This window comes from Gadus chalcogrammus, chromosome 22, assembly GCF_026213295.1.
Source record: "Gadus chalcogrammus isolate NIFS_2021 chromosome 22, NIFS_Gcha_1.0, whole genome shotgun sequence".
Classification (NCBI taxonomy): Eukaryota; Metazoa; Chordata; class Actinopteri; order Gadiformes; family Gadidae; genus Gadus; species Gadus chalcogrammus.
Window position 1 is genome coordinate 7,649,951 of NC_079433.1, and position 24,117 is coordinate 7,674,067.

At 47.3% G+C, this 24,117-nt stretch overlaps 1 protein-coding gene across 1 annotated transcript in view; it reads right to left on the bottom strand.

Moving 5' to 3' along the window:
* Positions 1–23,002, bottom strand: part of akap9 (A kinase (PRKA) anchor protein 9) — a 74,899-nt gene extending 51,897 nt beyond the window's left edge. The window contains exons 1-12 of the mRNA XM_056583456.1: positions 22,756–23,002; positions 16,798–17,136; positions 14,047–14,091; positions 13,605–13,664; positions 12,267–12,416; positions 11,660–11,815; positions 10,427–10,612; positions 5,973–9,218; positions 3,913–3,981; positions 1,726–1,873; positions 622–677; positions 383–579 (exon numbers count right to left, since the gene is read on the bottom strand). Coding sequence (XP_056439431.1) covers positions 383–579; positions 622–677; positions 1,726–1,873; positions 3,913–3,981; positions 5,973–9,218; positions 10,427–10,612; positions 11,660–11,815; positions 12,267–12,416; positions 13,605–13,664; positions 14,047–14,091; positions 16,798–17,136; positions 22,756–22,803 — 4,700 coding nt within the window. The 5' untranslated portion in view covers positions 22,804–23,002. The remainder of the gene's footprint in view (positions 1–382; positions 580–621; positions 678–1,725; positions 1,874–3,912; positions 3,982–5,972; positions 9,219–10,426; positions 10,613–11,659; positions 11,816–12,266; positions 12,417–13,604; positions 13,665–14,046; positions 14,092–16,797; positions 17,137–22,755) is intronic.
* Between the last annotated feature and the right edge of the window lie 1,115 nt (positions 23,003–24,117).

Genomic DNA, 24,117 nt, shown 5'->3' on the forward strand with positions numbered 1-24,117 from the left:
GCCTGGGCCTCACTGACGGGCCTGGGCCTCACTGACAGGCCTGGGCCTCACTTACAGGCCTGGGCCTCACTTACAGGCCTCATTAACAGGCCTGGTCCTCACTGACGGGCCTGGGCCTCACTGACGGGCCTGGGCCTCACTGACGGGCCTGGGCCTCACTGACGGGCCTGGGCCTCACTGACGGGCCTGGGCCTCACTGACGGGCCTGGGCCTCACTGACGGGCCTGGGCCTCACTGACGGGCCTGGGCCTCACTTACAGGCCTGGGCCTCACTGACAGGCCTGGGCCTCACTGACAGGCCTGGGCCTCACTGACAGGCCTGATTAACAGGCCTGGTCCTTGGCCTCACTGACGGTCACCATCCACCGCTGCATTGACTCACCTGAGGCGGGTGGTGGTGCTGTGGGTGGAGGTGAGCTGGTGCAGACGCTGCTCCAGCACCACCAGCTGCATGGCGTGGCGCTCCTCCGCGTCGGAGGCCAGCTGGGTGTAGTGGGAGTGCAGGCGCTGCAGCTCCTCGCGGTGACTCTCCTCCAGCAGGAGGCGCTGCCGCCGGGCCTCCTCCCTCTCGGGCTCCACCTCCCCCACCTCCCGCTCCACCTCCCCATCCCCCTCCTCCACCTCCCGCTCCGTCTCCTCCCGGTGGGACATCGGGGCCGGTCGCTGGGCGGCCAGGTCTGGAGGGCACAGATATTTATAAGATATTACTATCAAAAAGACAAATTGTTAGATAATTAAACAAAATAACCTTTTCTGGCGTGGGGGATATTATGGATATGTATGGATTCTGTGTCTCGCTTCACATGAACCTAAGCTGATTACAAAAATAAATGATTCAAGTAAGGAATAATCACAGAGAGGCCGGGCAATAAACAGTTTGATATGCCCGGCTCGTGGACGGCTTCGTCGAGGGCGGTAACCTTCCGCGAGCCGGGCATATCAAACTGTTTATTGCCCTGCCTTGAGGTGATTATTCTGTTTATTCTACTTCGCGCCGGCCAACATAATAAAATAATTCAAATACTTTAATAATTAGCCTTTTTCTTATTCGTATTGCATGCTTATTAAATGTATACTCTGTTTAAATTCAACTCCCTCGAAAAGTAGTTCCCTTTAGAACTACGGTGAATAACGTTAGCTCAGCTGTAGGTAACTCGTTTCTATAGCAACCACACAAGGCTGGATCTGATCCCTAGTTTAATAACGCAGTTGCTACATTCGTATCAAGTCAGCTTTAATGACGATCGATCAAACACGCACTCCTTGGTTTATTTTTACTATGGACCTCATGTTGGAAATGTATGTGATAGAAAACGATACAAGCGGCGTATTGATCTACTGTGCTCAGTCAGCAGCAAGTAGAACCGACAAATCAGCGGGCAATATGCCGGATTAATGCACCCCTCCCAGCCAATCAGAATCGAGCATTCTTAAATGAAGTAGAATAAATGACTTTACCACATGCTTAAATGTCTGTGTATTCCAACTAATTTCCTAGGCCTCAACTGATTTTGAAATTCCTCATGTTACTGACTTTCAGTTGGTTTTTTTCCATAAGTATTTTTTGTTTCATCCTTTTTTTTTTTATCCTGAAGAACGTGGGAAGAAGGGCTTGACTTTAGCAATTTGTGCCCATCAGAAAAAAAAAAAACAAGTAACAAAACTTCACAAAACAAATCTGCTAAATGACCCTGATAGACGAGCCGAGTGCGCGTGGACCCTCACCCTGTCCGGCCCGGTCCCTGGGGCCGCCCGGCCCGGTCTCCAGGGAGCTGGTGTGGGCGGACGTCTGTTCTGCCAGCAGTTCTAGCTGGGCGGCGTGGATCTGAGACAGGCTGACCCTCTGGGCCTCCAGCTGCAGCCTGCACTCTGCCTACACAGCGCAAAGAGCCATAATCATTCGTTATGTATCAGGGCTGCAGTGATGAGTCAATGGATCAAGTCCACAATTATCCAAACATTCGCTTCTTGAAGGCCCAGCGTGTTGAATTTAGCAGCGATTGGCATGTACCGGCCTGAATAGTGCGAGGTACCAGGTGACATTTCTTTTTTTACGAAAAGCGACATCAATCTTAACGCACCAAGGTCAAGGTTTTTGAAAGCCCTAACCGGCAAAGAATCAGTTTAACAATTTAACCAATCCCACTTGGGTGTCTTTGTAATAGTCGCCATGGTCACTGTCCATGTTATAGGACATGTTGGAGGAAACAGCTTCTTGTAATAATGATAAATATTGTTCAATTAATCCACTATTTATTACTTATGGTCAGTTGCAGCCCTTTTATATATAATAACACATCCTGTTTCGATTTCACAAAACCCAATGCCTAACCAGTGGCAAAGGCAATAACAGTAAGTAAACAACAAGCAAGAAGTCTAATCATCATAGCAGCCAGGTACCCATTTACAGAGCCAAGTAATAAAGCTAATTTAAAGGAGATCCGGCGCGGTGCTCCACTGCAGTATATTAGAACCACCGCAATCAACACAACATAATCACCGGTCTGCCCCATCATCCTGTTGTACTAAAAGGAAATTGATTTGTTAATAAAACATTTCTTTCGAGATGGAGCGAGAGAATTCCTAAAAACAACGACGCAAGGATCGAGAGAAGATGAGCGGAGGAGGAAAGATGTAGTGAAAGGTAAAAGAAAATAAAAGAGAGCGGGGGAATATGAGATTAGGAGAGAGGAGAAGGGAGGAGATTAGGAAAGGCGACATGGGTAGAAGAGACGGTATAAGACGAGTGGATGGGCGAGGAGAGGAAAGGTGAAGAGGGCATTGAGAGGATGGAAGAGGAGAGAAGATAGGGGTTGGAAGAGATGACAATGGATGAGAGGCCATAAGGAAAGGAGACAAGGGGAGAAAAGATGATATGACAACAAATGAGGAGATCAAAGAGGGGACAAGGGGACAAGAGAGGACGTCAGATGAGGAGACAAGGAAAGGAGACAAGAGGAGAAAAAGATGAAATGACATAGGATGAGAGGATCGGAGGGGAGACAAGGGGACAAGAGAGGACGTCAGATGAGAGGAGACAAGGGGAGAAGAGATGAGCCACGATGAGGACCTCAGGAAAGGGGACGAGGGGGACAGCTGATCACATAACATGAGAGGATGGGGGCCGAGACGAGGGGAGGCGTGGAGATGATCAATCCCACGGTGGGAGAACAGACAAGTGGCTGCCGGCCCCCCTCCCTCCTCTCCGCTCTGCATTAATGAGAACTCGGGGTTTGGGCGTTCTGTTCCGTTTGATGTCGGGTCAGCTTCAGCGCACTCTGCATTTTAAATCAGCGAGGCCGTTGTTGTCACATCCTCGTCGCCACTTGTTCACGGACCTACGGCCTTCACCCGCGTGGTGCTGCAGAGCACTTAGCCGAGATAGGATTGCTTAAAAAGATGTAAATTAAGGACCGCCATTGCCTAGCAACCCGGTCTCAAACACTTCCAATGGAACATTATGAAATGTCCTTCCTCCCCCCCCCGTGATAATACATTTGTAGAATTCACCGCAAGTTACTTTGGGCAAAGGCTATCTATGGATATTCTTATGCTGCATCAATTGAGCAGGATTTAAAAAACATAGAAAAGTACAGAGTAGGGGAAACGGAGCCAGCTATCATCAAGAGATGAACAGCCGGTTTTAATCTGCTCAACGTGCCAGCTAAATGACGACTTAATGAGGTCCCGTCTTCATAGCTTCGAAAGACGAACCCTCATCTCATCCCAACAATAACGGGTTCAAATCCCCTCCCTTTGCTCTCCGACCCACACTGCGCGACCTTTCCCTCGTGTGACCCCACCCCCCACCACCACCCAACCCCCCCGGGTCCCATCAAACGACCGGGGCTCCAAAATCAAACACCCCCAAAAGCCGTGGAGGTGGAGGAGGTAAGGTAGAGCGACGTTTACATGTTGGGCCGTGCTGCTCTCTCTCTTTCCGACGGCCCGCTCCCCTGGTACCGCGGCCTGGCTCCCCACCTGAAGAGCCAATCAGAGAGGGAGAGGAAAAATGGTTGACGTCGATGAACACTATTGGGATCAGTTTGTCAGCTGAGAAGGGGATTGGTTGGTGAGTAGAGCTGGGTAAAAAAAAAATTGATTTAATCGATTTTGGATCGATTTCATCTAAATTTTGCAATATTGATTCATAGGGCATGAGATCGATTTTCTTTTCTTTATTTTTTTTATTCTTTGGTACCATTATTATTATTTTTGCACTTTAATAAACAATGCCTTAATGCAATTTGCAGTGATGGAATGTTGTGGTTCAAGTACACTTTCACTTGCAATTCCTTTCTAATTTCAAATTTGCACTTTTGAGACCTGAGACAGTTTTGTTTACAGCTCAAGTTTAAACTGCCCAATTTACAAGTTTGCACTTAAAACCTGTTGTTTAAGCTGAAGAGAAAAATAAAATACATTTGTGTTTTGCAACACATTTCAGCTATTTTCATTATTTCAGAGCAGATTGAATCAAATCTAAATTAATCTATTCAGAACCTTATGAATTGAAATCGAATCAATTTAGAAAATTGGCCATGATACCCAGCCCTATTGGTTAGAGTTCATTGTTTTGTTTATGATAGATGGGCTGTGAAAGTGTCATAACAGTCAACGTTCATTTTGTTGTGTTAGTGCAGAGCTTTAATGTGGATCTGTGGCCTTGCTTGTTAAGAAATATATTTTCTGTATGCTTAAAGCATAAAGAGTTTACAAGTAGGACTAACAACTCTTCATGTAAGAATACAAGTGTCGGATAAGGACTTGCCAGCTATACGTTTATTTGTCTTGACTCGCAACCAATTCAAGAAGATGGATTTACAACCGTAAATGTTCAGAGGTTAATGCACTTGTGATTAATAGGCCCAGTTTTTCCAACCAACAACCCAGCAGCAATGTTCCTTCACACTTCTCACGGCCAGCCCTCCAAGGATACTGTTGGCTACATAAATAAGACCATCCAACAAAAATACAATAGACAATTCTTCCAAAGAAACAGTTTCGAGGCAGGAGGTGTAGAAAAACATGACAAAGAGACACATTATTCTATGGACCAGTGTAACAATTCTTATCGTCCTTAACCCCTTACAGAGTTGCAGGGACACCACAATTCATACCTTAAAAACCCAAATGTTTCATAGCCGTGGAAACGCTCCATATCTCAGTTTGCCTCCAAGTCCGTTTTAATCAGACACTTCGTACCAGCTTTGAGAACCAGGCTACAACGGCTAGAAGAATATTAATATTGCACGCTGTCTAGCTGTATACTCTGCACCTTTTATCTCCACAATATTTGCCATAGGGCTGTTAGGTTTTATGGGGTGAGGGAGAAGGATTGCGTAACATTTGGTTTGCATTTCAAAACCGAAAAACCTGAAGCGATCTCACGGATTTGAGTGAGAAACTCCGGAAGCTTCAAGAATTTGCAAATCGACACCAATTAAATATCGGAAAAATAACAACCCCTTCTTGGCACTTAAAAGCACCCGGCGACAACGTGCTTCCTTTTAATGAAGAGCAGTATTTAACCCCTTAACACGATTACTCTGCGCACCGAGCTGCGTGTGATGATTGCTTAAACGGGGCTCATTACAGAGAAGGAAAAAAGGAATAAACAGGTACAATGAAAGTACCTCACAAACCGGCGGCGTGTGTGTGTGTGTGTGTGTGTGTGTGTGTGTGTGTGTGTGTGTGTGTGTGTGTGTGTGTGTGTGTGTGTGTGTGTGTGTGTGTGTGTGTGTGTGTGTGTCTGCGTGAGTGTGTCACATTCACAGCAATGCAGGCGACTCTCAACACCGTAGTGTAACAGGTATCCGTACAGGAGAAATAAGCGCGAAAAAAGCTTCCTCTGCGACAGCCCTGACATGCCGTTTTAAAAGACTTGTGAAGACTGAATAGATGAGGGGGTGGATGGCCGGGGGGGAGGTTATTAATGCTGAAAAGGACTGCAGCGGCGTGCGAGCACCTACCGGCTTGGTGATGCTGGTCTCTGCGTCTCCTTGGCAGCGGTCCGCAGAGTCCTCCTCGCCGCCGAGCCTCTGAGTCGAGCGAGACGCTGCCTCGCTCTGCATCCCGGCTCCCACCGCCGGCTCTGCAGCTCTCCCCAACTCCGCCGCTGCCAGCGAGAGCTCCTGTTGCTCCTCCTCCTCCACCTCCTCCTCCTCTTCCATCTCCATCTCCGCCTCCTCTTCCCCCCTTTGCCTCTCCTCCCTGCTGACGCTGCTGCTGCTGCAGCCGTCTGCCAGAGCGGCCGCGGTGGTGTGGGTGGCTTTGCGCTCCTGCTTCGACCGCTGCCGTCTCTTGCGCCTGTTCGACCCCAACCCCGAGGCTGGGGCTGCTGGGGCTGCCGGGGCTGCTGGGGGCTTCTGTGGGGGCGGGTGTCCGTCCCCCGACGTTGCCGCGGGCGACGTGGTCTGCAGCGGGAGGAGCCTGTTCGGCGCCGGGGGGGCTCGCTCCGCCTCGGCCGCCTGTAGGCGGGACCGGAGGGACTCGACCTCCCCTTGCAGGGATTCGATCCGTCGCTGGTGGGCGGCCGAGGCGTCGGGCTCGGCCGGCGCGGACGCTCGGTGCTGGGGTTTGTAGCGCCGCCGCGGCTCTCCCTCCTTCTTGGCGTCCGTCGCCGCGTCCCGTTCCCTCTCCAGCCCCGCGGCGAGGCTCTTGTTCAGGGCGAGGACCTTCCCGTGTTCCTGGTGGATCTCCAAGAGCTCCCCCTTCAGTCGCTCCAGCTTGCCTTCGGAAAAGCTCAGCTTGTCCGTGACGTCGGAGAGCCGAGCGATCAGGCCCTCCTTCTCGTTGGAGATGGCGTTGAGCTTCTCCATTAATTCAGTAGTGTCTTTTTCCATCGGCGCGGTGGCTCTGTCTCCGCGGCCCCCCCTCTTGACCCGTCCGCCGCTCTCCTCCTCCTCCTCCCCCTCCTTCAGCTCCCGAACTTGAGATTGCAGGCTGGCGATTTTCGCCTCAAACTCGAGCGTCACCTTCAGTGTCCGCTCCTCCAGCTGTGTCTTGGCCTGAATGAGGCAGGTGTACTCCCCCTTCAGCTCTTGAAAGTTCACCTCAAAGTTCCTCTCGGCGAAGGAATAAGTTGTGCGCTGCTTCTCAATCTTGTCCCTGAGCTCGGCCAATTCCTGCACCTTCTGATTGCTCTCTAAATTGAGAGACTGCACCGTTTCCGTCGCCAGGTCAATCTCTTTTTTCAAAACAGTGTTGGATTCGTTCAACATCCGTTTTTCAGACTCCTTCTCTTCAAGTTTGCTCCTCCAACCGTCCTCCTGCTCCCTCGCCTCGTTCTCCAGTGTCTCGACCTGGGTCAGTAGTGCCTTGTACTCCCTCTCCACTTTACCCCTTTGCTCCGCCCCTTGCCTCAACTCCACCACCTCCGCCTGGAGCTCCTGCAGCTGCTGCACCAACTCCTCCGCCCTGGAGCTGCTCTGCGCCGCCTTCAAGTCCCCCTTCAGCGCCAGGATCTGCTCCAGGAGCTCGGCGCGCTCCGTGGCGAACACCGCCGTCTCCTTCCCCAGAGAGCCCAGCTTCTCCTCGTACGTGGCCCGCAGCTCCTCCAGGGCCCGCTCCCGCCTGACGGACGCCTCGTTCAGAAGGTTCTCCGTGTTGAGGAAGCTCTCCCGCCGCAGGTCCTCCCTGAGCAGGATCAGCTCCTCCTCGTGGCTGAAGAGCAGCTGGGTCCTGAGCCTCTCCAGCTCCGCCTCCTGCGACTGGGCCATGCGGTCCAGCACGGCGTCCTTCTCCCGCTCCAGCATCTCCAGCTTGATCTTGTAATTGGTCACCTCCGACTCGTGCTTGGCCTCGACCTCCAGCGCCGCCTCCTCGGCCGCCTCCAGCTGGCACCGGAGGCCGTCGCTGATGCGCTGCAGGTGCTGCAGCTCCGTCTGCCTGCTTCCCTTGCTGAGCGTGAGGTTGTGCGAGGCCTTGTCCGCCACGTCTTTGGCCTGCCGCAGGTCTCGGAGAAGGTCCTCCACCTGAGCCTGCAGGCCGAGCTTCTCCTGCGCCAGCCCGTGGAGCTCGTCCTGCGCTCTCCCGTGCGCGGCCTGCGACTCCTGCAGGGTCTCCTGCAGGTCGGCCAACTTGGCGTCGCGCTCGTCGACGTCGAGGCGTCGCCGTTCCTCCTGGGCCCTCAGGGCGTCGAGCTCGGCCCCGTGTTGTCGGCTGAGCCGCTCCGCCGCCGCCGCGTGCTGCAGCTGGAGCTCCTGCTTCATCTGGACGATCTGCTGGCCGTACATCTCGTCCAGCTCCGCCCTGAGGCGCTCCAGCTTGCGCAGGGACTCCTCCTCCATCCTCTGGACCACGTCGCCCTCCGACAGGCTGCCCTGGTGGCAGCGCCTCTGGAGGTCTTCCACGGTGCCCATGAGCTGCATGACCTCGCCGGACGACGTGCGCTCCTTCTGTCGGGAGGCGGCGAGCTCCTCTTTGCAGCTCTCCAGCTCCCTCGTCCCCTTCTCCAGCGCCGATTTGGAATCCTGCGATTCGTCGCGAGAGCTTTTCAACTCCGTCTGGAGTTCTGATTTGGAATTCTCAAGTTCTTTCTTGTAGCTTTCCAGATCTATGATTCTTTTCTCAAATTCTAATTTGGAATTCGCAAATTCATCCTTGGAGCTTTTCAACTCCGTCTGCCCTTTCTCCATTTCCACCGTGAAACTCAGTAGTTGATCTTTACAGCGTTCTAACTCTCTCACCCCGTTCTCTAGTTCCACCTTGGAATCGTCCCACCCACTCTTGCAGCGTTCCAGATCCACCCTGGTGCTCTCCAGCTCCCCCTGGCAGCTCTCGAGCGCCTGATCCTTCACAAGGCAAAGTTCATTCAGGCGCTTCTCCGAGGACTTCAGCTGCTCCTCGAGGTGAGCAAGAGAGCGTTCCTGCTCTGAAACGACCCTCGCCTGCTCTGCGATGCGCGCATCTTTCTCGTTCTGGCTCTGGGCGTCCGTCGGGGAGCCGCTCCTTGCTACCTGGGTCAGCTCATCGCGAAGCAGGGAAAGAGACCTCTCGTGCTCCGAGATTATTGCATTCTGCTTCGAGATCAGTAGGTCCTTCTCTCTGAGCGAGTGGGCAAACGATTCCTCGCTAGCCCTCGACGAAAGTGCGAGCTGAGCTTTCAGGTCGGCCAATGACTGCTCCTGGCCCGATATCAGGTGTTCCTGTTCCGCTATCAACGAGTCTTTTTCACTCAGCTTCTGTGCAAATGTCGCCTCCGATCTTCGGCCAGCCTGAAAAAACAAGAATGAGTTGTATATGTTATAATACGTTACATTCAGCAATCTCATACTTAAATCTAGATTAAAGGGATACACCGAAAGATCTGTAAATTGCCGAGTTGTTTAATTCAAAATTCCACATAGTTTAACTTGCAGAGTTACAGTAGCCTAGCTTCTGCCCATGTGAGGGGTATACAGTTTAAATTACTTTCAGTCACTCATTGAAAACAAGTGCGAGTAAAAACACAACAAGATTGTAGTTTTTTCTACAAACCACGCATAATTTGGCAGTATTTACGTCGCTGTGTTTTTATATCATCAGCTGCATCTAGCTGGTTGCTTTGCGCAGAGAATAAGGTGTCAGTGGCGTATCATTCGGTGACTAATAATGACAGCGCCGAAAGCAGTGTCTGTAGCCAAACAACAATCTTGTTGCGTTGTTCCTGGCATTCGTTTTGAATGAGTGACTATTCGGAACCCCCTGGCAGTCTTTGGAAAGTAATTAAAAGTAATTAAAATTAAGTCCCCTCACATCAACAGGAGCTGAGCTGTTGTTATTCTGCAAGTCAATGGATGCAGCAAACAAAAAGCAAAAGCTAAACCAGGGTATTCCAATTTTGGACCAATCATGGTCAATTTGAACTTAAGGACTCCTCTGAATCAGTGCAAGACATCTAATAACCAATATACAGATTTCCCTGCGTATTCCTTTAACATAGCCCGGCCTAAGCCATTAAAAACTAACTATATTAGAGACAGAGAGAGAAGAAGAGAGAAAATAAATAAAAAGCAAAAGAAATGCGGAGAGAGATTGCGCAGAAAAGGAGAGAGAGGGGAAGAGAGTAACAGAGGGTCATGAAGACAGAGCGATAATTAAAGGTGACATGTTATACCACCAGGTGTGAGTGGGATTAGCCGTTACAAGCTGTTTTAAAAATCTGCCTCTTCTGACATCACAAGTGGGCGTGTCCACCTAGATGTATGACGGATAGATGAGCAATGTTTGCTCCAGTCCACTGGGTAGGCTGGTAGACTGATCTATCCAGCACACATCTAGGTAGACACGCCCACTTGTGATGTCAGAAGAGGGCAGAATCCAAAACGGCTTGTAACGGCTAATCCCACTCACACCCGGTGGTATAACATGTCACCTTTAACCAACGTTGAGACAACACGTCGCCATCGTCGTCTCCAGGTCTGGGGAGCCGTGGTCGTCGTACCGTCTCCATCTGGCTGAGTTTGTGCTCCAGGTCGGAGACCCCCAGCAGGTGTTCCTTCCCGCTCCGGACCTGGGCTCCCAGGTCCTCCAGCTGCTGCTGGTACTGGACCATCTGCTGGCGGGCCTGCAGGAGGTCCGCTGCCGTGCTGCTGTGGGTGGTGTTCCTCAGGGTCTCCCCGGCCTGCAGCTAGGGGGGTGGGGGGGGGGAGAGGTTAGCTTCGACGAGCAAAGCATGGATGATGAATGCTCAACAGGTGCGCGGGTGTGTCTATTTCAAGTGCTTCCAAGGTACCTAAAGACACTTCATTATACGTTTCAAACCAAACATGATTTTATGCATAGATTTGTGTCTGATGGTGTATCTTGTATGTAGATTGAGTGTTTTGTAAATCTCTAGAGGGCTCTCTTGTAAATGAGATTCTATTCTCAATGAGATTCCCTGGACCTGTACATGAGATGCCATTTGGTGGCTGTTCACACAAAGCATTATAGAGAGGGCAGAGAAGACGGCAACTACACAACATGAAAAAGCATCCCTTTGCTCCCCGTGTATCTCCACCATTGCAAAGTAATGGATTTCGAGCCCCCGTGATTGACAGTTATGATGTATTCCTGAAACAATCATGGATATGATGGCCTGACTGATCAGAAACGAGCCATCTCAAATCTAAATTGCTGTTACAGAGGCTGGTGCGGCCATTTGAAAATATTCCCGCCAGCGCATTGACACACTAATAGCTGAAGGTTGGCAATGCCATTTCTAGATTAACAGTAATTTTATTAGCATTTTACTGTTTCACAACAGAAGGCCATGCCTTTTCTCACTAATTACACTCAAAGCTCTTAAATCCTACCTACATCACCTTTAAATGCATACACATTTAACATGGGAATTTAACCCCTAACCCTGGCAGTTTTAATGCCTTGGTCCCCTAATTTAATGATACAGGTCCACAATGTTTCAGACTCGGGTGATATTTGATACATGAAGTTTGTGCTCATCACTGGAAAATGGAATGAAAATGAAAAATCGAGGTCCAAGGTGTGTCTAAATTAACATAACAAATCCATAACACCATCCAATAAAGTTTCAAGTATTCAATTAACTATAATGATAGTTAGCAGGAATGAGAAATGACAACGACCGCCGTGAAATGAAGGCTTCCTCAACGAAAACGCAAAAATTTGAGGAGAGCCCTCTTGTAAACAGGCCGGCTTGGGGCAGACCCTTCACCTGTTGGAACTGGATGTGCAGCTTCTGGCTCTGCTCAGTCATCTGCAGGAACTCCCTCATGATGTCCTCCTTCTCGTCCCTGGCCTGCTGCAGGTTGGAGGTGAGCTGGGTGATGATGCCGTCCCTCTGCTTCAGAGCCGCCTCAAAGTCCTGCAGCTGCAGGGCGAGAACGCAAGCGTGTAAGGACCACCGATTATTTTGCATAGAATTAAAAAGGCCACAAAATAACAAGTTATATCCCAGAGTACACTACAAAACAAGCACAAGAATGCACGAGAAGAATCATGCATTACTTATGATTGGTTATTTACTATTTTGTTATTTAGCAGACAATTAGCAGAGCAATCAAAGATAAAAAAATCAAAAAAATGGGTCGATTCGACCCTCAGCTCAAAAGGTACTGGGTTCAATCCCCAGTGTTGCTAGTCTGTCTGTAGTCGTCATCAAGCAAGACGACTACAGACGGACTAGCAACATCGGGGACTGAGCTGAGGGACGAATAGCCCACTTTTGTTCGCTCCCAGTCCCCCTCAACGTCAGTTGCTTCGGATCAAGGACACCGCCAAATGAACCAATGTAAACGTCCAAAACCAAACAGGTCAGGTACCTGGTGGATCCCCTCGCTGCCAAAGCAGGCCCTGATCTCCTCCAGCTCGCGGCTCAGCTCCTCCACTGCCTGGGTCTTGGCGGCCAGCTCGTCCTCCATGTCGTCCATCTTGGCCTCCTTGGTCATCAGGTGCAGCGCGTCCACCTCCTCCTGGAATCAGTTGATTAAGTCAATTGACTTTATTTATACAGGTTAGAAAATAATTAATTGCTGCAAAGCACCTCTTTTTCAAGTGGGACCTGAGAGCAGAGATGTACATATACATATATATATATATAGAGAACGGGTTAAGGTTCGGGGGTTATTTGCGTGGAGCAAGCTTAACAGAAAATCAGTATTGACAAGAGTATCCATTGTGATTCAAAACACAAAACACAGCTGATTATCACAGTGATGTGCTGGAGGGTCTCAGCAAACAGCTGGAGATGTGTTAGTGTCTGAGCCGCAGCATAGTGTGATAAGGATTAGGCGCCGGTTGGCACGGTGCTGTAGGCATTAGTCGGGTTAGGCGGAAGTGTTCTGATCAAAATCTTGAAGAGTCGGCCGAGGACGTCCCTCCTACGCTTCGTCCTGTGACAATTATTCGGCTCATAAATGCGTCATCACATTTCTTCTATGCGCGCCACTTCACTTCCGAGTGTGCGCTTCAATCTGAATAATCACACCACACCTGACCACACAGCCGTCTCAGTTAAAAACAACGAAGCCCGTCGCCACGGCTACCTCCAACCAAACAACAACAGCGTAACGTCTCGTTCCTTCGTTTCTCGTTCTTTCATTTCTCTTTCTTCCGTCATTCTTCCTCAGTCTGGTTTTCTTCTGCCTCACCTTGAAACTAGCCAATAGAGGGTGCTGGTTGCGTAACAACACCACACACTCACTCACTCCCTCACTGAAGCCCTCTGTCCAACCCGTCCCCATCTCTCTTCAGCTCCCGTCGCCCTCTTAGGCAACGCTCTCCTGCCGGCCTCACCGCCAATTTACTCCTTCTGTAATGTCACGACGCACCGCTGCTGGTACGTCTTAGGCTCTTCTCAGGGCACAAATAATGTAATAACGCAAGGAAAACGACTTGGGTCTGCATCGGGTTTTTCTTTCCCTCTCTCTCGAGTGCGCAACTTCCTTTCGGACTCCCTGTTCTCGGGAGGGTGCCGGCGTAGGGCAAATGCGCAAATTGCAAAACAACAGTACCAAAAAACATTGGTTAGTGGATTAAAGCGGACGACGTAGAGGAGAAAGAGTAGGCAAGCGGAAGGAAGGTTAGCGTTATTACAAGAGGTTTGGTGTTTAGATTTAGGCCCCCGCGAAGCAGAGTGGATGGTCTTTTCTCTACTGTACCCAGATAAATTCCTCAGAAGACGTCATGAGGTTCACTGTCGTCACATGGCAGCCATTGACCTGTTAATTCACAATACGGTCGGTCAGAGTTCAAGATTATGCAGGAAAAAGGGCCACTTGGTGTAGTTTTGTATGTACCTAGCATCTTGTTTAATTATGTTGAATTAACACAGAGAGCACTCCGGATTTTTTTATACAACCAACGTGAAACATAACAATCCAGTAATTAATGTTTAACGAGGCTGGATCCAGCTATGCTACATGCTGGTCGAATAAACATTTCAAATGGATTTGTTGATGCAATGCTCTTCTGAATAAGCTTTCCATGTATTTGTTGCCTCACAAGGGAAGGGGAACAAATAACAAATGCAAATCATCACCCAAAATCCTCTTTATATTCTGATTTGTTTCCCATTGTCCTCGCGGCAGTGTTTGGTCTCACCTCGGAGGAATAGTCGTCGGCGGTGGTGGAGACCTCGCTTTCTGGCTGCAGAAAGGAAAGAAGGAGACAGGAAATAGCAGATGTCAAAAATCATGACTGCACCACAATAACACCATTTGACAGTATAATACATACAGCATCGAAAAAAATACAGGCTTGATTCCAAGTCTTAGAAAGCAGCAAAACAACAATAAATCTTTTCCAGTGATCCAGTTGGTGAGGAACTTCGCAGATAGATAAATGAAATGCGTACAACAGAAGATTTATGCCAAAAAATAATGCAAACATAAATAGTTCAAAATTGACATTCAAGATCCCTGGGAATTTGGTCTTTAACCAACAGCAGAATCTAAGAAAAATAAAAAAATCTGCCACTTCCAACCAACCAATCAGCAATCACAACGTGACACAGCGTTATGCCCTAGTTACACACAAAAGTAGACAAGGCACAACATTAATTTGTAACAGCTTCTAGATACATGTGGAAATGTGTCAGAGTCTGACACACACACACACACACACACACACACACACACACACACACACACACACACACACACACACACACACACACACACACACACACACACACACACACACACACACACACACACAGTAAGACAGCGCATAGCTACTTTGCTTTCAAACACATCTATGGTTCATGCAGGCACTAGTGAAAGGACTTAAGATGGAACTTTAAGGCTGAGTCGGTTGCTACGGTAACCTCCCCCCCCCCTCCCCAGCTCCCTGTCTGCTGCTGCAGGATTAGCAGCAACCAAGAGCCTCACTGGAAAATCAACAGCAATTAGTGTAGAGCTCAAAAACAAAAACAGTCCGACGAGAACACAACCAATTGAAACGGGCATGAATCAAAAACAACGGTGCTTGGTTATATAGCAGTTTAACCATATTGACTTCCTTAAAAAACATGTCACTAGTCCAACATCGGGTGGGGGGGAACAAGTTTATTTCATTTATTTTTTAGCAATAAAACGTTGTACTGCATACACGTTATAACCAGAATTGTATACACAAGGCTAACCATTTTCACTCTAGTGCTGCCCACTGCAGACGGTCACTAAAGTATGGCACGGATGAACAGCGGCTCAAAGAAGAGACTGCATTGTCTGTCAGATATCGACGGAAACGTTTCAAGAACGTCCGAGAATCAATGATAACATCAACCCTAAATGCTACCCATGATATTTGGACCTAACTCACCACCACTCTGGTGGTGGTGAGTTAGGTCCCCCCCTTCTGTAAGCCTCTTTGGGTCATTGAAAAAGCGCTATATAAATATAATGAATTATTATTATTATTATATTTGTTACCGGTCGGGTCAGGATCATTTATTTAATTCTGCCAAAACTAGAAGCTCACCTAGTCCTGCCTCAAGGGTACCCCGTTCTGAATACACAGCGAAGTACACACGCACCGAAGTACACCCACATCGAAGTACACACACATCGAAGTACACCCACAAGAACAGGGGTCCTTCGTGATTCAACCTGTCTGGTCCGTTGCAGTGACTCGGCCGAGGGTCACATCACACACACACACAGCAACGTGGCAACCCATTTAGCGGCAATTGTCTGTTACCACGGCAACCGGTAGTCTAGTACTAGTTCAACAACCCGTACAAGCTTTCAGGGAAAAAAGAACTTGAACAACTACGAACGCCGTGGGGTGACACACACACACACACACACACACACACACACACACACACACACACACACACACACACACACACACACACACACACACACACACACACACACACACACACACACACACACACACACACACACACAGGTGTTTGTGTGTGTGTGTGTGTGTGTGTGTGTGTGTGTGTGTGTGTGTGTGTGTGTGTGAGGGCTGCTCGGGCATGAAGCACACAGTGAGCCACATTTCACCAGCACTGGAGTACATGGGTTTTAATGGATCTTTACGCTGTTAGTTTGTCCATGACTGCCTGACATTCTCTTTACAAAAGACAGAATCAAATGTCATGTTCCTCCAGCAAAAGACAGCTTTTTTTTTCCTCAGTTATCCTTGAGAATTACGCACCTTTGGAAACATACATTTCGTTCCTCCATCAACTACAGACTTTTTTTTGAGATTAAAGCAACTAGCATTAATTTTAAAAAACACAAACGCAAGACCATAATTTAAAGAGTGCACCTTCCTGATAACTTTAAATTTGAGGGTCCCTCATGAACCCCAAAACTTAAAACAACAATATTGTACTGCAGAAATTAAAACGCAGTCGAAAGAGTTTCTACTAATTAACGCACTGGATTTGAATTGATCACCATGACAGCAGGTTAGGCTTCCAAGACCATCTGATGTCAATTATAGCTTCAGCAGCATGCTTAGTTACACCACCATCCTGGTTACCATGGCAGTTAACAAGGTGGCCTTAACGCACCACCCACTGCATCAATAGGAAGAGTGAATCGATCATTAAAAACACAGAAACATTCAAAAGGGGGTCTGACAGACATGGAATTGCATGACATTGCCTACACAAGAAGTCTATGCTTGCCCGTGTCTTGAGAATGTGTTTACGTCAACTTTTGTCCTTCTTATACCACAACCGGACGCCTGGCCTACATGCGAGTTCAGCCGCTCCGACTGCCCCTCTGGACCGTTGCCAGACATCAGCAGGTGTTACTTAAACCAGGGGAGGAAGTAAGGGGATGAGGCCCGTCTGTCAGCCAGGTGTCCTAGTTACAGCCACTCTCCTACCTCGATGGTGTAGGTCTGGTCGTGCTTGACCGTCTCGCCGCTCCGCAGGGTCCTAGAGAACGTCAACTCCGTCGTGTTGGGAACGTCAGGATCCCCCCTGACTCCACCCCCTTCGGGAAGCTCCTCCCCCGGCGCCGGCTGTTCTTCATGCTCCGCCCCTCCTTCCTCCCCCTCCTCCTCCTCCTCCTCCACCTCCCCTGGGAGGACCTTACGGGCGTCCCTCCCCTGGTGCACGTCCTCCCCGGCCGGCTCCTCTTCCTTGTCCAGCCTCCTCTTCTTCTTCTTCTTCTGTCTCTTCTGGGAGTCGGCGTGGGCCTTGCGCTGCCGGTACTCCGCCAGCTGGGGCAGAAAAGAGAGAGGAGAGGAGTTAAACACCGCTAGGGTACAAGCTACTTCATGCAGTCAGTGGTTGAACACAAACATAAGTCTTCCTCCATGCAAGCTGTACAAAGTGACCAAACATATGATTATAAATAAAAAAACGATAATAACCAATCTCAATTTTCCAAAAAGATAATGGGCAACAAAAACAAAATCGATGGTGAAACAAAAACATAAAGGAAGTATTTCATTGATGGAAACCCTTGAAAGAGGTATAAAAGGTAAAAAAATTAATATGGAATAATTAACAAAATGCAAAGATAATAGCCCCAAATGCCCCATTGGGCTTGGGTAATATTTTTTTTTATGCATCAAGCTACATCACATTACCGCCATTTGATCCACAACCTCGAATCCTACTCTCATGTCCAATCCTAAAACAGACTGCTAGGTAACAAACAAACGGTACCCACAGTGCTGCTGCACAGCTTAGTGATATTCAACCGCCACATTCTGTGCTCCATGAGTAGTGTCCGCTGGCTCTGTGAACGAGCGAATGAGGGATTCCTCCCTCCTTGAGTTTATATATGACAGGCCACCTACGCTTGTTGCTGTGCCAGGCGTTAATCCCGTAAACAGCTCGGCAAACAAATAGATTACGGCAGAGTGACTTAACTTCGGGGTACGGGCGTGAGTTAAGTTGGTGTCACCGGATAGGGGCTTCCGACATGGAAGCAAGTGATATTTAAAAAGAAAAACAGTTGAAGAAAAAGAGCTTGAAAAAGGTCCCCTGGAAGGTTCTTCTATCCATAAGAACAGACTGATTTGAACCCATGAGCAAAACAACATCTCCCTTAATGTGGTGCAAAGCGTACGACTTTGATATCAAGGGCAGACGTATATTGGGTGAGAGTGATGTGTAGGGAAATGCACAAGTATACAAAAAGTTAAAACATTTCAGACCTTAAAAGGAGGTCACAAGCCTTTGAAAAAGATTCTGAACCGGTTGATTATAATTTATTAAAAAGTACCTCAGGCCACTTGATTTCTTATTTAACAGAAATTCTCACTTTCCCTTTTACGTAACTTACTATACGTCATAATTAGGAAATACTTCTGACTGATTCATAGGAGATTGAGATATTTATCAATATGAGAACATCCTAGCAGGCTTAATTTGCACTTAAATATAAAAACTTCAAAGCACATCGCTTTAGTAAGACGGGTCAAAGGGGTTAAGATGTGGGGGATTCAAGGGTACTTAAATCCTCCCTAGAATCTCCCCATTGGTTCAGTCTTGTCACATTCACAAATTTTTCTACAAGATATGGGGATGGAGGGCCAACACATTCCAACCGGATCACTTTTTGTTTTTTGTTCAACAAATACCAGTTCCAATTCAAAGTTACTCATGAACTAACTATGCAGCTTCCTTTCGGTGTACGCCCTCTGATTTTAAATCTGCGGTGCTCCATTGATCTAAAATGTTCTGAATGTTCAGATTCCCCGCTAATGTCTACAAAACACAGAGAGCGTCTAGCCTTCAGTTTGAGGGTGCCCAGAGGAGAACACAGAGTCTAATGGTGTGAAACCACAGGTAGCACAAACCCCCAAAAGTGGGCCCATCTCTCACAGGTGCCATGTCTTCACACATTCACACCCCAAGGACGAAAAAAGTCTCACAGGCCAAATTAGGAAACTCTTTTAGAAAGGTACGGGCATACAATGTGGATAATTTGCCTTTTGGAGTATTAAGGTGTAACAGCAAGCTTCCAACGTTTTCCTCTTAACTGCACCTTGAACAGGATCCGAACACTTATTGGAGATCCAAAAGAGATCTGTTGCTGTGGGAAGACAAATTTCTGAACACAATGTCTGTTCATAAAGCCCTTAAGATCTGAGATAACGCAGATCGATCATTGAGTCGAGACACGCCTCTTATATGGGGAGCCCTCATTCTCCATGTCACTAAATAGGAAGTGCTCCTAGTTTGTGAAGCAACATGGTTGAAACGCAAACATCTGCTGCGTTGCTTTCCCGGTAAGACCATCGTTCCCCAGCCGGGAGGTTCAGAGGAACCGGGGCTTGCCGTCTGTGTGACAGCGATGTCATGCCACAGATAGAGCGGGGCCCGGCCATGTGTTGAGGAGTGAGAGGGCGGGGGGTGTTGGTGGTGCTGGAGCCCGTGGAGGCTGGGAGACACCGAAGGTTCAGCACCATCTGGGGGGAGAGGCGTAACGAAGGCGGGACACACCATCTGCTGCTTCCAGGCTGTGTTTGCAAACATTGTTCTAATATGGTACATTAGTAATATTATTATTAACGTGAGTAGTGACAGTAAAATATATATATGATACAATATGGCTTTGTTATTTTTGTGATAAGGGAGGTAGGATCGACGTGATCACACATCAAAGTGTGATTACATCAAGTGATCACACTTAAAATATTTCATGAATCATCACTTTCAGGTTGTCAATGGAGACCTGCAAATTCTTACAAAAAATATATACTTTACAAGTTATAGCAAGCAAATGCTTCATCGCTGCTCATGCTATAGCGCTTGGTTATTCGTTGTGAATGATTTCCAGGGCTAGAGTGTGAACGTGCACAGTCACGGCGCCAGTGAGAGCTACATCAGCTAACACAGTGTTTGGCAGAGCTCTCATGCTTCTCCTGTAATTCGTTTTTCCTTTTTGTGTCTCAGTTATCTCACACCGACTACTCGTACTAGATACCGTAAGACAAGGCTATGTCCTGCTATTGGTTATCCTGGCTAGTAGGCAGACGATAATTATTTTAGAGCCATCTTATCTTTACAGTAGCATGTATTGAGTTGATGCCAGAGCTACTGAAGCTATTCCAGTGTTTGGTATTGATTAGCCATTCAGCTGACTACTTTATCCAAAGCAGCGCTGCAAAGCGATCCAAAGCATTATTAATGAGCAGGTAGGGGTTCTGGGGCACCTTGCTCAAGGATGCCAACAGGACAGGTTATTATGCATTAATTACTATCTCCGTTATCTACCTTAAACCTAAGTCTACCTGAGGAATTGAATGGAGGCTATTTGTATGAAAAGGAATTTGTTACACAAGTGGCATTAAGTTCAGTTAATCAATATAATGCGCAGGACATCGCTGGCTACCACTCTGTCCAACAAACAGACAGGACTTTAATCGCCTTGCAAATCACGATTAACAGTCTCCAAAAGGATTAGCCAGGTCCAGAGGCAACACTAGATAAACTCCTGCCTTGCTTCCCAATGTGTCTGCCCCCGTCCCACATTGAAACTGACCTTTAAAACCAGTGAACCGTGCATTCATTTCCTCAGACTCTGGATTCAATACTTGACCCAAAGCTCTTTTAAAGGGGTCACTGTGAATCCATTGTGTTATTGTATAGGGTCACAGCTGGGAGAGATAATGAAAGTAGCGTGTAAAAAAGGGTTTGTTCAGAGCCACAGGACATATGTTCGGTAGCCCTCTGTTGGGTTTGATTCCCGTCAAGGTCACGGTCCGGCCTATATGTGGTTCACACCGTTTCTCTTGATGTTTTCTTACACAGCTAATTGGGCTAACCAATAAAGCTACGTTTATTTAAATATATAAAATATATAAATAAATAAAGCTAATTGGCTGGTGTGGTGTGACTTTATGAGAGCAAAGGTATGCGGCTACGCTAGATCAAGTCAAATTCTATGACCCCACTGGGGATATTTTAACCTACCAGACAGGACATAGTCACAACAAAACAGTAACAACACAGCACAAGATCATAGAATGTGAAGCCAAAAGATGAGCAAATCGCAGAGTGAAACAAATGCTAATGCAATCATTTGTGCAAATTCTGCCAACTAATTGCAGTGCAAACAAAAGAGTCTTTGAAATGTAAAGTCGTATTTGTTGAACCTCTCTATCTTCTACCTGAACATAGAGGCTCCAACTCACTCTGAAGGGGGTGTCACTACAGTCCAGTAGGGCGTGGGTCTTCCCTATCACATGCCGAGGGTAACAGTTCCCAAACTATTCACAACCCGACTCAATAGAAGTTCGGTAGAACAGAGTCCTTATTTTGCTGCACACATTCAATTTATATTTCTTAACACATAAAGGCGTCGTTGTACCTTAGCAATGGCATCCGCATCAGCCTGAAAGCTCAAGCCATTATCAAACACAGTAACCAAATATTTGTAGTTTACACCATAGGTATGAAGAGACACTTTACGGGTGTGGCGCTACGCTCCTCTCTGTTTGAATTCCCTTCTCTCTGTAATATACATCCATCACCCTGGATAACAAATGAGCATTTAGCAGACGCTTTTATCCAAAGTGACTTATCTAGAGACATGTCACTAGTGAACTGGTATAGGGGTTAGGGCGTCTTGCTCATGGACTCTCTAGGGCTCGCATTCATTTAGCGCTTTTCTAACCAGTGGCCACTCAAAGCGGAAGCGCTTTTACAATATTGCCCAGCATTCACCCATTCGTGCACACATTCACACTCCGACGGCAGTGTCAACCATGCAAGGAGACGGCCAGCTCGTCAGGGTGAGGTGTCTTGCTCAGGGACACCTCAACACTCAGCTAGGAGGAGATGGGGCTCAGACTAGCAACCTTCCGAGTACCAACCCACTCTACCTCCTGAGCCACATGCCGCCCCTATGGTAACTAGATAGTCTGTTATAACACAAGTTAAGTTCTGCAATAGACTACAACTAAGCCCATGTGTGGCAGGTCTTTCCAGCAAAAGTTACTTATCTTATAACATCCTATAACAACGTATTGTAAATATATATTATTCCAGGGTGTGGCACACAAGAATAAACAAAAAATATGTATAACACAGCTATTGGTAAATGAATGGCTGAAGCTCTACTGTGACAGTCGCAGTAGGATAACCAACTGTCTTCTATTCGATTGATTGGAGTTCAGGCTTATTATGAAAAATAATAAGCATATTTATTGACAAGCAAATGTACAAATTAGACCCATTTATAGTCAGGCTCTCTTGTGTAATAACGCTGCACTGCTCATACATCATATTATAGCATATGTGTTGTCAACTATGTTATAGTTGACAATTAGCATAGGCCATTTTTCATAGGCCATTTGGCGTCCCTGCATGGTATAGCTATAACAAGCATAGTGTGGTCGAAGTATACATAAGTAATTCCCGTTTAGTGGTATCTGTCTTGCTAAAGCCAGTGAGGGCACGTCCCGTAAATCCAGTCACACAGGATCCATCGTCTTCGCGTGGCTGACGTTAACACGCCATTGATTAACAAGGGTGTAATAACACATTCTTGACCTGAATGAGTACACACAACGTTGTCCTCAAAACGTTACAACGATAACACCAGCACCTCAACGATCAAGCAGTGACAGCAAAAACCCATCTGTTTAAACAAGCCTACTACTACTACTACTACTACTGCTGACCAGACCCTCAGCTGTCAGAGCAGGGCGCATGTTTAGTGCGACTGACAGCAGGGACTGGAGGAGGGAGCGACGCGGGCTTAGGACAGCTGACCAACCAAACCGGTAGTCGTTCAAATAACGATAGCGATCATAAAGTTGTTGCACGAAAGACACATTTTGATTAACTTTGTCCGGATGAAGGAACTTATATCCACATACCTTTGCCTTGCCGGCCTCTAGCTTCTTTTGCCTCTCTTCGTCTTCCATTTCGGTTGTCCCGGTTGCTGAAACAGGACGGGGAATTGCTTCATAAGAAGACACAACAATACTACTAAATGCTTGTTACGAAACCCTCTGTTCCGAAAGCCTGTTCCATGGAGTGAAACCTCCTAGGGTGCGCGAGGGAGTCCCAATACTAGCGGCTAGCTCCGCGATGTCAGCGCAACCCGGCCGCCATGTTTTCCACGTAAACATGAGACTGGCTGTGATGACGTCGCCTAGGTGCTGTATAGGCCACGCCCCCTTCAGCATGTCATTGAAACAAGGGTGCAGAAAACAGTTATTTATATATTCAATATTAAGTTGGGGATTTTTTAATTTGTAACAGGTTATTATAATATGAAATGGAAAGGTATGGTTTTTGTATTCCGTCATTCAAGTGTTGCTACTCAGGCTTCAGTAAACTATTTCACTACTTTTAAAGAAGATTATCAATTGGTAACCAATGCATGGGAATATTACAGGATGTTGATGTTGTAGGAGAATAGTATGTATATTGTTTGATTATATTTTCAGCTAAACTTTCTAAACTTGAATATGTATACATCTGGTCTCATCATTCGTTTTGATGGCATACACACATATGCAAGGTAGTTGGGGGAATTAAGCACATAAATAGGTAAGTTCGCGCAAATTCATCTAAAAGTGCCAAATTTGGCACAGATGTAGGGTCATACTGAAATGATTTAGCTAGGGCGCCGGAGCCAGCGACCCTCGGGGCCAGGATGGCGGCCAAATCCAATATGGCCGCTGCCCGAAAAGGGTTCAATGTGGTTATTTTGACCATAGGATCATAGGAAACACATAGGAATGTATATATTTATGCTCCAGTATATCTGGACCCCTTAATCCTCCAAATCCAATATGGCCAAATTGGGTTTATGGGTAGTGGGGGTTATTGAAACCATACCTGAAAATGTCAAGAGTTTCTGATTTACGGTATAGGCTGCAGTATGACTTTTAGAAAATTTGAGGGAAAAAAATGCTGTTACAGAAACAATAGGGGACCAAGCAGCTTCGCTGCTCTGAGCCCTAAATATGCCAATGGACTTCCTGTGGTCAATAAACATAAAATAGACACCACATCCTCATTTGTAGCGCATTTGGTTTACATTTTTTAGCCAAAACCCTTTTTCGGACAGCGGCCATATTGAATTTAGGGAATTTGGGGGGGGTCCTGATAAACCTAATCATAAGTTTTAAGTATTCCAATGGGTTTCGTTTGGTCAAAAAAGGCAAAAATAGACATCAAGTTTGTATTTGTATCTCATCTGGTTCCGAAGCTATGGACGAATCCCTTTC